Source organism: Sipha flava, unplaced genomic scaffold (genome assembly GCF_003268045.1).
Source record: "Sipha flava isolate LNK unplaced genomic scaffold, YSA_version1 224_pilon_pilon, whole genome shotgun sequence".
NCBI lineage: Eukaryota > Metazoa > Arthropoda > Insecta > Hemiptera > Aphididae > Sipha > Sipha flava.
The window spans coordinates 1,369,698-1,389,074 of NW_020272857.1; the positions used below are offsets into that span (position 1 = coordinate 1,369,698).

Genomic DNA, 19,377 nt, shown 5'->3' on the forward strand with positions numbered 1-19,377 from the left:
TATCATTCGATTTTTCATACATTTTTATTGGGCCACAGAGTTAAATATAATTAAGCAAAACAAATTTTAATCTATATATCTGTTATTTTTCGGTCAATGACAATTGTAAAATCTTTTCTAACATTTCTTCTTCCATTTGTACCTGTAATTCAGCCTGTCGTTTTTCTTCCATAGATAATCTCAATACCGCTTTAAGATCATCATCAGCATCATCAGTTGTTGCATCATCTACTAAGTTTGGAGCATCAGTTTGTGAAACCGCAGGCATAAATGCACACTCAGTCAAACTTGCATGGATTGCTCTACAAGGAAATCAACTAAATGTTCATAAAAGCCAAGCAAAGGTATCATATTATACCATATTAGGATTTGAGGAAATAATTAATTTAGAGAATATTTAACAACTTGATAAAAATAGATTAGTGGGATTAAATTAAATAATTAAGCATTTTAAAGTCCTCTTTTTTTAAATGGTAACCTGTTTAAATATATTTTTATTTAGAAAAACATATGTTAAAAATTATTTTTATTATTTTACCTTTGTAATTCTTCATCAGCTGGATTAAAATACAGGTCATTGGGAGTATTCGGCCTTTGAACTTGTAATGCTTCCCAAATATCTACCTGTTCATATAATGATACGTAACATTATTTTCTAAATTTTAAGAACTAAAAATAATTATGATAACAGATAACCTGATCTTCTTCAGCTCCAGTTTCTAACAAACTCTGCCGAACAGCAAACTGAAGCAGTTCTTCATCATTGTCCATACCAATTTGACGTCTTTGTTCAGCACCTAAAATATGTAAAAATGTAATAAATACAAATGTACATAATTTAAGTTAAATTAATTATATTTTACCAAGAACTACATAGTTTCTAGGAGGGACAAATACAGAATCTTCAACAACACAAAACATTTTTCCATTTGAATCTAATGTTTGAACACCTTCTATAGCTTTATCTGTCCCAAATAAGTTGCCAAAAGTAATTTGGGCATTGGAAATATGATACAATGGAATTTCTATAACACAATAAGCAAATGAGTATGTAATATATATGAATTATAATAATCTTATACCAATTTTCACAGGAAATCCTGATGGAAGCTGCATTTCAATAAAATCCTTAAGTTTAGCAAAATGAGAACTTGTAATAGCCATTAAATCAACAATTGGCATGATTTGTTCTTTTAAACTAAGAGGGTAATCTTCACAAAGCCATAAATTGGCCTAAAAATAGTTGGAGTCATGATTTTATATTAGGTCCTATATGTTACACTTACCTTGATCTTTGTAACTTTTGTAGTTTGCTCAATTGGTTTTCGTATATATTTACCTCTAATATCAATAAATTCATCAAAATATTCAGCCATAGTAACTTCAAGTTCTGGTTTAATTGGCTAAAAAGAAAACAATATTAATATAAGTTAATTAAATATTAAATTTTAATTTAAACATACACATTTCTCTTCACTTGAGCCTAAAATTGATTGTATAGGATTTTTTGTATTAATTAATTTAGTTTTTTCTGTTTCATTCATATGCTCTGTTCTTGACTTAGTAACAAATTCCACATTACTTGCATTAAAAACTTTACAGCTATAATCATTAATTATTTCTGATTTATCTTGCCGCCATCCCCAAATACCACTTTTATTTCTATAATAAGAATTTAAAATTTTTATTCTTCAATATTACTTATAACGTTAAATAAAATACCTTTCAAAACTTATTTTTTTTGTATCTACATCAAAACTAACAATAGGAGCAGACAGTCTACTAGCTATGGTATCATCTGATGGGCGCATCACCTCAAGACCCTGATCTAATGGTATCATTTGTATTTCTTCTACATATACCCTGTGTGCTTCATGATCTACCTCAAGAAATGTAGCTGATTGACCTGACGAAACCAAATATTATACACTTGATTAATTAATTTAAAATTATTTGAATAATCAAACAAAATCAACATTAATTAATTGTAAATTAAATAATACAAATAACTATTAAAATTAAGTATAAATAAGTAAAACCTTAGGTTTTAAATCTAAATTATAAGTTTAAAGGTAAGTAATATATAAGAAAATATACTACTTTTTTATTAAACAGCAACCTACATTTTCAATTAATAATAACCATAGGTTAGATCATTTGAATAGTCATATTTGTATCATTACCACTTGGTATGTTATTACTAGGGCCTGGATTTTTAAACAATAAAAATCTATAAAATATGCAGATTCATATCATAAATATGCAAAAAATATGCAAAGTGATTTTTTCTTACAAATTAACAATATACAATTAATAATAAACAATTTTTATACATAACAATGTATAAAAATTGTTTATAAAAAAAAAAAAAAATGCAAAATAATATTTTTAATGACATTGTGTAAGTATAAAAATATTGTAAATTATTATTACTGGACGAGTACCAGCATGAATTAATAAATAGGATTTCAAGTTTTCGAATTGAAAACTCTTACGATTATCTCGAAGCATACTTTTGTATTTGGAAAAACTTCTTTCCACGTCACAAGATACAATTGGTGCATATTTAACACTCGATAAATCTTCAACTGACAGTTCCTCGTTTTCACCACATCCAATTACTTCGCCGTTAATTAAACCATTAATTTTTTTCAATGCATAATATCCACGATTTTTTGACAACACATTTTTAAGTTTAGATCTAGCGAAATCTATCCCTGGCCCTCCTTCTTCGAATTTAATTTTAATATTTTCTATGAACAATAAACTATCTCTTAGAGTAAATTTGATTTCTCTAGTTTTGTTATTGTATCTATTAAACACTGAGAGTATGTTATAATGACGGCGAGCTCATTTTTTAACTCTTTATTATAAAATATCCAATATTAGTTGTTATTCGTCGGCCGTCGAAAACGATGATGTCGTTTGACGATCGTTTATTGATGTATAATGGGTTATTTACAATGGACAGTAGAAATCTTTACAGACGTAAATTCTACGAATTGTAGAATATGCAACATTTATGCAAATATCAAGAAATATGCAATAAATATACATTTTCATTCAAATATGCAAAAATATGCAAAACAAAAAAATTAACCCTAAACTCTACACATTACGAAACGTCAACATTTATAATCAAAATGCATGTAAGAAAATTATTCTAAGTGAATAGTAGAAGAATATGCATTTGTATAAAAATCCGAGCCCTAGTTATTACATATAGGATAAAAATAAAATAATAATACATCATATATATATAATAATGAAATTAAATTGAATAAATACAAAAATATAAAGGTAATTTTAAAATTATTTCTAAATAAAATTTAAATACAAGGTAATAATTGCCTAACTTCAAATGCAAAACAAACTTACTTAACTTTTACTAATTATGTAATATTTAAAATCAAAAGCTAAGAAAATTATAGTTTAGGAAAGTATGACATTTAAATTCTAGAAAATATCATAATTTGTTTTTATGAAAAATATAACCTTGGCTAAGTTGAAATATGAAAGTTCGTTTAGATTTGAAAAGTGTTGCAGCTGTAATATCATAACATTAATGATAGAAGCCATGCATAAAAATAAAAATAAATTATTAGTTACACTTACTTTGACCTAAAAATATATAACTTAAATTTCCACGTTCCCAATTACCCTGGTCAAAACCCAACAATGTTGTATCTATTCGTACTTTTGATCCCTGTTTGAATATTTTGTATGTATCACTTGGACACATTCTTGATACTAATGGAACTAAAAATAGAAAAATGTTTAAAAAATGTATAATAATAACCAACAATAAAAAAAACTAACCCCAACTAATGAACTCCCATTTCATTTCTACATAAAAATCAGGTGATTCTTCAAGTAATTTTAATAATTTAGAGACACATGTAGCACGATCAGAATGACGTTGATAATCCCTGTGTTCCATAACAATCTGGACCATTTCTGGATTTCCTGTAGCAATTGCTTCTTGCATAGCTATAAAAATAACAATGATAGTTAATGATAATATTAAATATAATTTGTTATTTTACCAGTCCATCCTTCATCATTTTTTACATTGACATTGGCGCCTTTTGTTATTAATAATAGAGTTGACTGAATATCATCTAAGGTTATAGCTAACATCAAAGGAGTACGACCTCTAGGATCTAGTTTTTCAAGTTGACTCTATAAACCATTAATACATTTAAGTTAATATTACTTATAGGTACTATTGATTTAAGTTTTTAATATATAATATGTCACTTAATGATATATATAAGTATTACAATTAAGTATAAGTAATATTATATTAAGTATTTATTAGTATTACTGTTAACTTGTTCTACTTGATTTGTACTTGTTATTCTTGGGCTTGCCTGTTTATATATTTAAAATAAAATAAAATAAAATATATACAATTATTATATTTATTATAAGATTTAGTAATTTTATCCGTGAATATAATACACAACTTTTACAATTTGATCATAAAATCAATATTTAATTTAAAAATAAGATATAAATAAATTAAATATTAAAAAAAAAACTAATTGGTATATATATATATATATGTTACATTAAACTTATAATACTGAAATATTTGATACAACAATATATAAATTAAATTGTAAATTGGGTAAAAGCTATTGGTTTAAAAATGTTATGATTATATTCTCTAAAAAATATTTTGTTTCAGCTTATTTATAGATTAAAAGTATATATATATATATATATATATTATAATGCTTTAAAGGTAGTATTTTTGAAATAGTAACTCAATAGTCACTTATAATAACAAATTAAACTAAAATGTTCTGCATTTTTATTGATGCAAACTTAGACCTGAAATTAAGGGAGTAAGACTTAAATTTTCAACTTGGATGATCAGAATATAAAAAAAAAAAAAAAAAATTCTTAAATTGATGTGAGTATCCTCAAAAACTCTTTCAATTGGTATGTCACTAGTTTTTATCAGAGGTGTATGCTGGAATATGACGAAAGTGACAAGATATGCTATAGAGAATTTAAACAACAATTGTTTTTGGTCAATGATGTGTGTTTTTTTCTATAGAGTTGGTAATTCATAATATGATGTAATGATTAAAGATCCAAAAGTTTGCTAATCTTATAGAACTTTCTAATGAGATGCTTTATATAAATAATAAAATAATATTTAAAAAAAAATGTTAGGACATATGATGAACCATAGCCAACATTTGTGTTAAAAATATATAATAATACACTACTTACTAAGAAAAAATATCCAAGAATCTACTTAGATATAAAATGAAAGTATCTTATTTATTTACTTCTTATTACATCAATATATCAACAATATAATCTAATAACAAGTAATTCAGAATAGTTAATTGTTGTTTTGTCATAGATTACAGAATGGTTAAAATCTATAAAAGATCATATAAATAAATAAAAATATTTAAAATATAATTTAATAATATTGATTATATTATTTAACTATAATAAATTATAAATAATGCATCTTATGGAACATTTACATAAGAATTTAACTTGTTCACAATTATGTTCATTTTTTTTTTTTTAAATTAACACATTAATGTCCAAGTTTTATATAAATATGAACGCGTTCATTTGGCCATTAATTTAAATTTTTTTATTTTAAATTCATCAACAACCTGCATTCTATATAAAGGGGACCATAGGCGTCCGGAGGAGGGAGAAGATGGGGAATTTCTCCCCCCTAGAAAAAATTAATTGAACGATTAATAACAAGTTTTGCAATTGAACAACTGCTAAGACTTCAGTTTTTATTTGATAACAATTAAAATGTGTACAATTCTGATATATTTTATTGTTTGCTAAGAATATATTTTTTTTAATATACTTTTTGGTGTTCGATTTAATTATGCCCCCCCCCCATGATAAATTTCCTGCGGTCACCCATGAAAGGAGACCTTTATAAAATGTATTGGGTACCTATATTTTACTTTATGTTTATAATCTATACTTAAACATATTATTATCAATATTTAATATTTGTATGTATATTTTTAAAATGGTAAATAAATTTGAATCCCGAAAATTTTTCAATTTCATTAAAAATATAAACGTCTTTCATGTTGTATTTGAAAAAAGCAAGTAATGTTCACACATGTAATTCACAAAATATGAACATGAACGGGCATTTACAAACGACATTCTTTTCATACACTAATGAATAAAAGACCAAAATAAATATTAAGTATCTTTCTAAGAGTTAAGAAGATAATATTAAAAAGTATAATATAAAGAATATATCTATTAAATTTTAAATGTAACATAACTATTGATTTACTATTTTAAAGAAGCCATTGCTATGTAATAATTTAATTAATTTAATTGTATTATAACATTTTACTTGTTTAAATGATAATAATGTTACTAATTATTGCCCTTTTCATAAATATATTTATATTTTGATTAAAATAATGATTTATGTATGTATATGTTTAGTTTTAATAAATAATCAGGAGTTCTCAAAAAAATAAATATTAATTTTTATTAATATTGTATTTATGTACTGCAGTTAACAAAATTACTACAACTTGAAACATCAATCAATATTTTAATTAGTTTAAAAATTAGATATTAGGCACTAAAACAACATACAATTTTAATAAAAAGATAAATAATCAATATTTCTAAAAAAAATTGTACCTATCTAAATTGAAATAAAATGAACTATGAAAACAAAATGTAAACTATAAATACAGATAAGATCAACATTTTTAAACTTAAATATAATAAAAAAAACCTTGTATTTTACCTGGCTAAATTTAAAAACCAAGTTGTTATAAGATTATTTATTTCAAGATTTAACCCTTCATTTTCTATTCCTCATTCTAAAAATAATTACTTTACTAATAGTCCAATGTACCGCCTACCAACATCATGTAATTTAATTCATAATTTTGATTTTTTTTTCGACTCATTAAATAAGTTAAAAAATTGTATTTATAATATAAACATTGATGTTTAATTTGATTTAATGGTAAACAATTTGTCTTAATTGTTAATTTAGCGATATTTAGTTACACTCATTGTATTCTTACCCTTTAGGGTGTTAAAATATTTATTTATTTGAATAAATATTATTATTATTATCAAAACCAATTCATAGTATAAAATTATTAAAAAAAAAACTTTTAGTACTTTAATAGATTTGTATGTAGGTATAATTAATAATTTCAAACAATTTAACTTAGATATAGATTCAGAATTTAAAATTTTTCAAAAATGCTATTTACTTGTATATTTCAAGTAGGTTTTTAAAACAATTTCAAATATATTATTTTTAAACTATCTCAATAATTTTTTAAACATAAAATGTTTTTATTTTTTAAATATGAAGGGGATAATAAATGTATTCGTTTTAAGGGTACCCACAATTGAATAAAAATGGGTTAGGTAAATAATTATTGAAAACGAAGTAATTTAATCAAATGAACACATATGAAAATCAATTTTTAACCCAATGTACGTCGGAAAATACGCTATGTTAGCATACCTGGCTAGAAGGGTCTCCGTTGGCATTAATCGAGTCCAGTTTCTCTTCCAATAATTTGTGTTCCCGCAACCATATAAGATAGTGTAGAGGGTAATCTACCCTTGCGCGTGCTTCCCATCGTCTTCCGGCACTTTCCGGTCGGTCATCGGACATGTCTACAACTACAGTTCCTGGTCACGCAGTGGCGTAGTTTTGCTATAATGGAACGACAAATTGGAGCAACTATTGAGGCGCTACTGGACTTCTATCAGCGCACATAAAGGAAGACGTATACCTAGATGCATATGCAATAATAAGGGCGGCTCACAGGGTCGGATTGAATACAACGTGAGCAGTGACGTCCGTCTGCTCTAACTAGAGTGCTACGCTTATAATGGGATGCAAGTGACTACCGTCTGCTAAAGTCGTCACTTAGGTAATCAAAAACTTTTCGGGTGTAATCTTTGTCAATAATAATAATAATAATAATAATATGTTCTGGCACTATGCCAGTGTGTTCCGCGTACGGTGTTAGTACATAAATGAGCGCGAAACACTGCTCGACAATCCACTGTTATCGGCTTATCGCTGCCGTCTACCTATAGTTGTAAACATAACGACAACAAACGAGCAGCTACACCGTAGCCCTACATACGCACCACCAGGAATGTACGAAATTACTTTGGTTTTTTAGTTTTAGCTAATATTACTCGATGTGTGCTAAATATACAATAATGAGCTATCACGGCTATCGTCAATTATGTAAAATGTTTTCTCTGCTCTGGCCGTGACATGGATATCGCCGATCGCAATCTCACTGTGTCTCGGTGCCCTAGAAAACGGCAATAATTAAATCAGTCTAGATTTTGATTGATAAAAATGGCTCTCGGACATGCCGTGGTTGTGTGGGAATGGGAAAACCGTAATGGCCGATGGAAACCACACAGCCCCGAAGTTGCCCAGTTGTTGGAAAGAGCTCATTTCAAGAAACTCACTCGAGTAATATTGAGAGATGCTGACCCAAATATGGAATCATCGTTTGTCAATTTACGCACTATGTACCAGTGTTCTGAAGAAAACGAAGGTAATACATTTTTTTGTTTACTACCGTTAAAACTCATCTAGTTTGTGGACTAATCATAATGATGATAACACTAGGTGCACTTCTGGCTGTACGAAGATCTTACTATCCAGCGAATGCATTACCTGGTAAAGGAGCAAGGTGGGAATGGGCTGGGGATATACCTGGAGAATGGCATACATATGATATGGAATCTCAGTGTTTTTTAGAAACTGCTTGGGCAATGGTAAGTTCCGTACAAGTTGATTTATTGACAATATCTTTATTTAGATTTTTTTTTAGGGGTGTCAAGTTATAGATGTAAGCAGGACGTATTTAGGTTTCCCTTACACAATTAATTTTTGCAATTTAACTCAAGTAAGAAACGACAGTGGGTATAAACGTAATATCAGACGTGTCAACCAAGCACCTTACCCACTTGTGAAAATACAGTCTGATGAAGTTATTCAATTTAATGGCAAGTTCTTGATGTTTCAAATCATTCAGTTCATTAAATTATTTATTTCTGATATTTTAGATAGGGCTGTTATTGATACTATAAGAAATTTATCTCTGAAAAATGAACCTATTAGAAAATCTAGTTCAGAATATATAGACACAATTACAAAAAAACAATTGCAATATAAGAAACACAAACAAGTAGGTCCTGACAATCATCATAGTGGTACCAATATAGCTCGAACTTTATTAAGCATATTTGGTATGTTGCTCTATTTATATTCTTAATTATTTCTCTTTAAAGTTTAGAATATTGAAAATAAACAACAATTTCTAAATATTTTCAGCAAACAAAAATCCTTCGTCGATGTCTAGAGAAGCTCAATGGCCAATAGGTACCACAGCAACTAAAAGCTATAGTGAATCAATTAAATCAGATTCATCTATAATAGATTTGGACTCTAGTAGTATTCAAAGTGGTAGACGTCCTAGTGTAGATACAGTTTCAACTTACTTAAGTCATGACAGTCATGAATTACGTACATCAAGAGTAATGTTTATAATATATTTTATTTCAATGTTTAATTGTATTAATTGTAATAAATTATTTTTGTTTTTAGTATGACCTTCTAGATTACTCTGGTGGTAGTATTGGAAGTGATGATGCATTTGAATATCAACAGAAATCAGATGATAGTAGTACTCAATCTGTAGTTGGTATGTTTTATTAGTATTCATTTACAGTGTACTAATTATTTAATATTTAAAATTCTTACAATTTAAAATATGTTGATTTGATGGATTACAAACATTTTACTAAAAAAATTTAAAAAATGTAACTGTCAACTTATATCAGCTTTCTTATTTATTTTAAAACTAAATACAGTAAATTTTAATCAATTTTTATGACACATTGAACTTTAAAAATTCACTATTTAATATATACAGTAGAACATTTTTTTTTTTTAATAATGCACATGTTCATTTTTTCCATTATTATTTGTACGTTATAATTTTGATAAAGAAGAACAATGATTAAGATTTTATTCAGTTTTATTAGTATTGTTTTATATTTATGCATTATAATTATATATTATTACCCTTTCAAACATAAATAATATTAAATTCCTTAAAAAAAAATTTTTGCTCAGAATATTGTTTAATTTTTAAATATTTTCAATATTTTCAGGAATAAATTCTGTAAGTGAAAAATTATCTCGCTATGTTCAAATAGTTGATGATTTTTGGCCAGGACTTGACTCATTATGTCCATTTTGTCAAAATCCACTGATATTATCTAATAATTCAAACAAAAGTTTAGTTATAGCTTTAAGCACTTGTCAACATCGAATGCATCTTACATGTCTAAACTCTGTTTTAAACAATCAACCACATTCTAATCAGGTTAAAATAATAAATTAATATCTTTAAAAAAATAAAATTCTACGTGTGTCAAAATATTTTAATTTGAAAAATGCTGTTTAGTGGATGTATATTCAATGCCCAGTTTGTTTGAAAGTCTACGGAGAAAAAAGAGGCAATCAACCCCCAGGTGCTATGAAATGGACATATTTAAATAGATCATTACCTGGATATGGTAGTACAAGAACTATTCAAATCACTTATGAGTAAGTATTTTGATGAAAACAATACTATTATTTATTATATCCATACAATTATTTTCAGAATATCTTCTGGAATTCAAGGTGAAGAACATCCACATCCTGGCCGTCCATATTATGCTCTTGGTTTTCCAAGAATATGTTATTTGCCAGATACGGAAAAGGGAAGACGTGTATTATCATTGTTAAGTAAGGCGTTTGAAAGACAATTAGTATTTACAGTTAGACTTTCAATGACAACTGGAAATGAAGATGTTGTTGCATGGAATAATATTATTCACAAAACTGATTTTGATACCAGAATGCATCATGGTTTTTTAGATGAATGTATTGAACAATTATCAGCACATGGTGTTGTTTAAATAAGTTTCAGAAGAAGAAAAAAAACTAATCTTTATTTTTATAAAAATGTCTTGTTAATATCCTCACTTGTTTAACTTAAATTTAACTTTTACAACTACTACTATTGTTATACCATTTTTTTTTTTTTATTAAACCTATTTTCTCATTCTCATAATCCTTCTAAGTATGTTTTATACTTTTATAGTTGAGTGAAGTTTGATAGAGCCTCATAAATTAAACATTCAAAGATAAATGATAAACTAATTTATTATTATATTTATGTGACTAATTTTTGAAACAAGATAAACTATCTTAATACTGCTTGACACTACTTCTGTTATTATTGTTTTATTTATAAATGATAAATAACTATGTACAATGCTAATAATTTATTTTATATTCTAGATGCCTTCAGTACTTTTATTAATATTTTTTAACAAATCTTAAAAAAAAAAAATTCCTTCTTGCAATCTTAGCTAATAAAGACATTTTTAAATTATTTGTTTAACATCAAAGAAGTCAATTACTAACTTTTTTACTATAAAAATAATTATAAATTAATAATAAATTAGTTTTTAGAGTTATATAATTATAAACAATTGCTAATAAATTACTTTGAATTATTAAAATATAATTGTAAAATATAATTTTATAATTGTTTACATCTTCAAAAATATAATTTTATTTTTTATTAGTGCAATGTTTTGAACATAATTTTCATAAAATAAACTATAGTTACTAAAATGTATACTTAATATAACATAAAAAATGTATGTAGACTAAAAACTTATTGATTGTATTACAAACTGTAGAAAATAGAGTAATTTATTTGTTGTTAATTTTTTTTTTGAGAAATTTGAATCAAATTGTTTTAAGAACTTATTTTTGATATAGATTATAAAAATTGCCATATTTTTTGTTTATAATTTTTTAATATAAACTTTAATATTTTAAAATAAATGTGTTACTTTTTATATTTATTAAATTATAACTTAAAAATTAATTTTGCTGTAGAAATTAAAAATTGATAATATTATCATGAGTAAATTATCTATGTACATTAATTCAGGGGCGTCTCCAGACCTTTGGTGTTCATCAATTGCACCAATTTTGGGACACTATCTGTATAATATACATCTATTGCGCTGATATAAAAAAAGTATAAATCAATAGCACTAGAGAATTTTTAACTACCTAACTGAAAAGCATATAGGTAAGTTCTTTACAAGAAAATTTATAATTTTGGTAAATAATAATTTCTTTATCACGTTCACTTAAAATTATTTCCAATTTATAAATATAGATATAAATTTAAGCAAGAGCCAAAACGACTATACGTACAATGCGTGGAATTATACTAATTAATTCTACAAAATTATTTTAAAAACATATAATATTTGTCCACATTTTGTTCTATCTTCAAATATTAAAATAATATTATGATAAAAAATAATGGTTTTCAAACGTACCTAAACAACAACGTATACCCATTTATTACCAAATGTACAATACAGATAATCTGTAAGTTCTAAAATCAGTGGTAATAATCAGAACCGTATTTAAGGGGGAGCTACAGGGTGCTGTTGCCCTGGGCAGCTGAATATGAGAGGGCGGCTAATTTTTTTATATTTTCAATAATTATCTAATATTTTTGAAGTGAAACTTCTTTACAAAATAAAAAGTGTATCTCAAAAAAAAATATAAATCGCCAATCACGGCGTCATGGCACACACACATCTCGGTAACGGTCGAGTACTGTCGATAAATCCAAAGATTTACAAACCATCTATTTTTATATTGACATTACACTTAGAATGTTTTTGTGTTTTAATTAACCGAAGTGCGAAATTATCGACGGCCGTTATCGTCTGTCCTGTGGTGCCGCGGTACGTGGGTTTGCGGCGGACAGTAGCCGTTTGGTCAGGTCGATCCAGAGGGCAACGTCAGCTTGGGTGTTTTGGTCGTGGTCAACCGATCAGGTCGTGCCTTTTATTGTATTATTGCCAATATTACACTTTGGTATTAATTATCATTAATTATTCTATTATTGCCCATACGGCACCTCGTTTTATTGTTATACTTATATATTTTATATTACCACTATTATTATTATTATTATTATTATTTTCCACAACCTTTGGGCGCCCGTTCCCCAACATTGTATGATTTATTGTTTTTTACAAATAATAGTACGGCGGTGCCTTTTGGTCCGTTATCGTTCTATATTATATTGCCTTTTATTTTCTTGTATTAATATTTAAGTGGTCACCTATTCCCGACATCAGAGACTTTGGTAAAACAATTAGGTACATTATTTTTAAAATTAATTTTGCTAAAATATTTTGCCGCTCCTGAGACTTAACACTCCTGGGAATATGCCTACCCGTGCCCCCCCCCCACTTTAAATACGGGCCTGTTGACAACTGACAAGACATGATAGTCACGGACTAAGATATTTATTAATATTTTTTTTCATTATTCTTTAATACGAGTACTTTATTGAATAAACAAACTAAAATTATTATATAGTATAGTATTACTGATATTATATATATTATTATATAGTATTACAGATATGTTTAAAATTTGACGTTTTCAAATATTTTTTTTTTTTTTGGGGGAGAGGGAACCCCCAGCCCCCCCCCATAAATACGCCACTGTATGCACCAGACCTTGGCTATGGAAAGAGGGCAAAATAATAAAACAATTAATAATTATTTACATGAGATTCAGATACAGATTGTAGAACCATTATTTTTCATCTTTTGGAACTTAAGGCTAGTCTCCTCCATAAAATATTTGAGTTACTGAAATTCTACATCATCAGGGGCGTATTTAGACTTACTTCTAGGGTAGGAGCTCAAATTTTTTCTTTAATTCAGGCTCAAAATTTACAAGTTAAATTTTTGGTAATATTTAAATCAGGTGAATCCTTAATATTTGTGGTTTTTTTTTTTAAACTACTAATGCCGGATCTATTTAGAATCGACTTTTGTGTAGTTCATTTTTAACTCCTGTTTGTGTTTTTAAAGTTACGCTTGTATTTTATTTGATTTTTCACTTAGTATGGGCAGTAAGTATCGTTATAAAATGATCTACATTAAAAAAATTGAAATGTGTATCTCACATATGATCGATTCCTTAAAGACGGATTCAAGGGGGGGGGGGGCGATCGCCTCCTTCGTCCTCCTAAAATACGCCTCTGTTCATCATTAAAAACAAATCATAGTACCTATAAAAATGTATTTTATTGGTTTATATAACCAAAATCTCTACATCATTTGTTCTTAACTAAACGATCTATTATTTTTTCAACATTTAACGCAATCTGCCTATGAATATGTAAAAGCGCCAAACCTACTAATTTACTTTGGCCCATTTCAATTTTTATCCAAGAATTTTTCTATAATTTTATTGTATACACTGTGCCATAAAATCTGAGTGTGCAAAAGGTGCATTGCACACAGGCCTCGAACCTCGAATTATATACTATGGGGCCACAAAATACAAAAAAAATGTCAAGTAATTTAATATACATTATAAAATTGGCTAATTACTATGTAAGGCAGTCCATCTTGTGAGGGGATGATAACCCTCATTACCCTTCACACATAAGGTTGCCACTGCATAAATTTAATGTACTATTAAATTATTACATTTAATAAAAATCAGCATTGAAGTTATTATTCAACAGGGACATATCTAGGAGGTTTAGGGTATTCAAACCTTCTCCAAATTTTAACGATCTTAGAAAAAAAAATATCGCTTAATATTTTTATAAAATTTAAGTTTAATATTATTTAGATGAATCAACAATGGGTTATAACCCATTGTTGATTTACCTAGTACTATAAAATAATTAATATAATAATTTATCTTGTGAAATAAATACATTTGAAGTACGTCGTAGTAAAAATATTAAGTCTCCAAAAAAACGTATAAATACACACCTGACAAATAATATAGTAAGATTGCTACTATATAACTTGCCACTTATCCTATCATTCAATCCACAACTGATATTAACAGTTAAATACATTTGTTTGGTAGTATTAAATATTAATTGTTGTCTACTGTTAATACTTATCATAAATTAATATATATATATATATATATATATATATACATGTTATAAACTATTATTTATATTATCTACTATAATAAATTTCTATTCAACTATATGTCTGCGTGGAGAAAAATAATGAAAACTGAGACTTGAGCCCCTTCAAATATTTTTTTCGCAATTAAATATTGATAATTTAATAGATAAATATTCAAAATAAAATAATTATATTTATATTTGAAAAGTTTATGACTTAATTGATTTCAATTGTAATTGTTTATAAAAATAATTTCTTGTATTAAAATAATATGTATTTTTTACAAAACTATTTTTATTACTTTTATATTAATTTTAGTTATATACATTATTATAATACATAACTCAATGATTGCTCAATTATTGGCCTGCCAGATTCAGATTTAGTGCTCTGTGAATCTATACGACTATGCATATCATCTTATTGAGTAAAAAATAAAAAATTAAAAAAAATACATAATAATAACTTTAATTTACATACTAAGTTAAATAGACTAATAAAAGACAATTTGTCGCTGTGTACAACATTTTTCTCGTTTTGTATAGAATTCAATAATAATTTATAAATATTTATCTGATTTTAAAAACAGTAATGTATACTAATGCAACTCTCCAGAACAGTTACATCAGCCATAATAATGTACTCGTAAAACATAATGACGATAACAATATCCGTATTTTCTAATTTGTTGTACTGAAATTAGTCATCACTAAAATTTAGTCACGCCCGTGTGAATCCGTAGCTTGTGCCCACCACTATCTGAATTTCATCATCATTGAGTTCTATCCGGTTCACAGGTTCACAATTCTATTTGATAATTTTCAGCGCCGTTGTTTTACTATAGCCTGTAATTATGTTTGTCACATTATATCGATTGATCGAATGATTGCGATAGTACCGCACTCCCCACTAAATACATGAGTTATATTTCTACGTTTAAATATTTTATTTGCTACCTAGATTATACATGGATATTTTAAGCGAATTTTTGTATTGAATAATTTCAAAAAATTATTTTTCCTAGTACGCGAAATCGCACATATTTACTGTACGATAAATTATTCATAGATAGTATTAAACATATATATTTATAACTACTACACGTAATAAATATATATATATATAATATATATAATAATATATATATTTATATATTATATAAAATATTGTATCTGTATACCTAACGTGCACAAGTATAGCCATATCAGAGTCAGATTATGGTCATATACAGTGATGTATTGCTAAAATAAATCATGGGTATACGCTTTATTTTATATAGTAACTATCAAGTGGTAGGAACTAAAAAATTTTTTTCTCGTTTCGCTTGAACAATATTCACTTAAAACCTGATACACTATTATACTTTTGTATTTATTTTATAATACTTCTACATGCTAAACAAATGGACTAATTATTTTATTAAGTGGGTATTGATTTTTAATTTAACCACTCTTCATATCTCTATTTTTAAAGTTAGAATGCACATGTTTATGATATAAATTTATAATATGACATATAAAAAATTTCACGCTTTGCTTGAATTTTATATCACATTTATTACTTTCACATTGACAAAAAAATTTAAACAAAAAAAATTTAATTAAAAAAAATAGATCATTGTTACTTTTTTTTTTTTATCAATATTCTGCTAAAACTTATTTTGTTTTTACTATTCGGATTTACAGCTGGGTTACATAATTTACTTCTAGTGTCTTTTGCTGATCTATGATTTATCATCCACAATTTCACATAGTCTTTGGGATCCCACTTTTCTAATGAAAACTTGCTAAATGATAAAAAATTTGAATTTCTCATAAAAAAAAAATAAATAAATAAAAATAATAATAATTATATATTCGATACCGAATCACGTCATAAATATAACCAAAAGTTGTATTATTTATATTTGTCAAATTACAAGCTATACGCTAGATACGGCCGTATACCCGCGTATCATCAATTTCTCATAAGCTATACGCTATGGATAAAAATAGCGTATTTGGTATACGTCTTATACCCCCGGATACCCTCCAATACTACAGTGGTCATATATAAGAAGATTTATTAATTTTGGTGAGATTCTTTCATCCAATACAATTTCATTTTTTGGTATTCAGATTTGGTAATTTGTAATAAATATAAGGTAATTTAAATAAGTATAGTATATTTGTATATTGTAGTATAATCACAATTAATTGATACAACAGTATTTTATATTTGTTAGCCAAGGATTATAAAACACATTATGGCCCCTTAAAGGGTCGGACTGGCGTCAAAAGGCCCAATCCGCGATCTGATCAAAGGGCCCTTAAGCCTTAGGTCGGGGGGGGGGACGTGACCATTGCTCCCCTTCCTTCGGATTTTTTTTATTGCTATATATATATATATATAAATAAGATATTCCTATTTGCACCCTCCTTAAACAAGCTTCAGATCCACCACTGGATTAAATTACACTAACATTACACTAACATTGCATATAAAAAAACTTGTTATAATGGTGATTGATGAACATTGAAGATAACAATTTAATATTTTATTCACACACTAAATAATACATATTATTTTATATACTATAAAATAATTGTTAGCAATTTGTTTGACCTTATCAAATATGAATATTTGACTTAAATTGATTACAATACGTCTATATTTATTACTATAAACTTAAAATAAATAAATGAATAATTTAAAATTTAAAATTATAATTTTTTTTCATTACAACTTAAAAACAATAGTTTTGAAAGTTCATTAGAACTTTTTCCAACATTATCGATTACATTTTCAGTATTAGTGATATTTTTTTAATTTTGAAAATGTTCTTTCACAAGTAACTTGTGTATACGGTAACATTAATACAAATTTATATGTATAATGTATATTGTTGAAACAACCAGTGTTAAACTATATTATGTAACACATTGAAGGCACACCATAAACACTTATGGCATGTTTTTCAATCATTAGATGAACCAATAAAAGATATTTCGTCTTGATCTAAATCTAGTCCATGTTCATGAATAGGAAATTGGTCGTCTTCAGTTAGAAATTTAAAATTATCTTTAAAAGATTTAGTAATAGAGTCATACTATAAAGTAAAACTGATCAATAGTTGTTAGAAGTGATTGTTCTAGTAACGCATTTGCAGGTATTTTATTTTTTATAGAATCAAGGTTTTTTGGATCCAGAAAAACACAATCACTGAGCAACTTTGAATTACTTATAAATCGTTTATCCAAGTTATTTGTACAAACATCATGTATATAATTAAATTTTTCAATGTTAAGCCTATCAATTAATGAAGTATTTGGTCGTTCATCAGTTGCATCTTTACCAGGCATATTTTTATTTTTTTTTTTGATACTCTTTCTACAGATTTTCCCCTATTAAAATCATTTTTTATAGCGAAATTACTACCATTTAATTCAAAATCTTTATTTATTTTTATAATGAAATGTTTAACTTCAGAATAAAGTTTAATAAATATACTATTAGCATTATCTCTTCTAGATCTAATTTTTTTATGCAAATTTTTAATTATATTAAAAGCAGTAAAATAGTTTAACGATGGAGATTGAAGAAATTAAGAAATAGGCGAGCTAATATTGAATATGTCCTGATAAATTGCTGCGGTTGTAATCACATAAAACTATTTTGTAGTAGTAAAGTGCGAGCAGTGAATTTTGTTTTTGTATGAAATGTAGACTTATTTTAAATTATTTTCAGCAAAAAATTTAAAAATTATAAAAACCTAGAATTTTTTGTCAGTCTCATTATATTTTATAATAGAGCTTAATGATTTATTTTTTCTCCACCAACGTGTAGCACCAATTAAATTTAATCTCCTTAATTTTTAATTCCTAACCATTCTTTTATAGAAATCTGATAAAAATATTGAGGGTTGTTGTACTAAAAAGCTAAAAAGAAATTCTGCATGCACGCAACATTCAGATGACGACCATAACCAAATTCAGTACATGCCCTACACAATGTGTGTATACATATATTGGATTATTGTTTTTTAAATGTACTTGTTAACCATTATAGGACCCTTTCATGATAGCTGCTCCATCGAAAGAGCAACCTATAATTTTAAAAATATCTAAAGTTAATTTATGAAATTCACTTGAAATTAAATCATATAAACTTTTTTCACTAGAGTCATAAACTATTATCAACTTTAAAAGTGTTTAGTAGTTATAAGTAATATGATCTTAATATAGACCAAAATTCGACTAAACAAATAAAACCATTCGAATTTACAGATGTAAAATAATTATCACTGACCCCCAA

The 19,377-nt window shown here is 26.5% G+C and overlaps 2 protein-coding genes across 3 annotated transcripts; one reads left to right on the forward strand and one right to left on the reverse strand.

Moving 5' to 3' along the window:
• Window positions 1-7,965, reverse strand: LOC112683326 (ankyrin repeat domain-containing protein 13D). 2 transcript variants are annotated; one of them, XM_025554321.1, is made up of 13 exons: window positions 7,523-7,965; window positions 4,047-4,182; window positions 3,820-3,990; window positions 3,616-3,759; window positions 3,496-3,546; window positions 1,723-1,906; window positions 1,464-1,662; window positions 1,287-1,403; window positions 1,083-1,233; window positions 864-1,025; window positions 697-797; window positions 539-624; window positions 1-302 (listed from the first exon to the last, which is right to left on the reverse strand). In XM_025554321.1, exons 1-13 carry the CDS (start codon window positions 7,673-7,675, stop codon window positions 83-85), a joined length of 1,875 nt encoding a protein of 624 aa, XP_025410106.1. In that variant the 5' UTR covers window positions 7,676-7,965; the 3' UTR covers window positions 1-82. The 2 variants fall into 2 exon arrangements, with proteins under 2 accessions (XP_025410106.1, XP_025410107.1); XM_025554322.1 differs by lacking the exon at window positions 3,496-3,546 and having other exon boundaries at window positions 7,523-7,964.
• Window positions 7,966-8,077: 112 nt separating this feature from the next.
• LOC112683327 (protein deltex) lies at window positions 8,078-11,040 on the forward strand. The gene is made up of 9 exons (XM_025554323.1): window positions 8,078-8,585; window positions 8,660-8,808; window positions 8,865-9,039; window positions 9,100-9,282; window positions 9,368-9,570; window positions 9,641-9,737; window positions 10,210-10,424; window positions 10,506-10,648; window positions 10,707-11,040. Exons 1-9 carry the CDS (start codon window positions 8,381-8,383, stop codon window positions 11,002-11,004), a joined length of 1,668 nt encoding a protein of 555 aa, XP_025410108.1. The 5' UTR covers window positions 8,078-8,380; the 3' UTR covers window positions 11,005-11,040.
• Window positions 11,041-19,377: the final 8,337 nt, after the last annotated feature.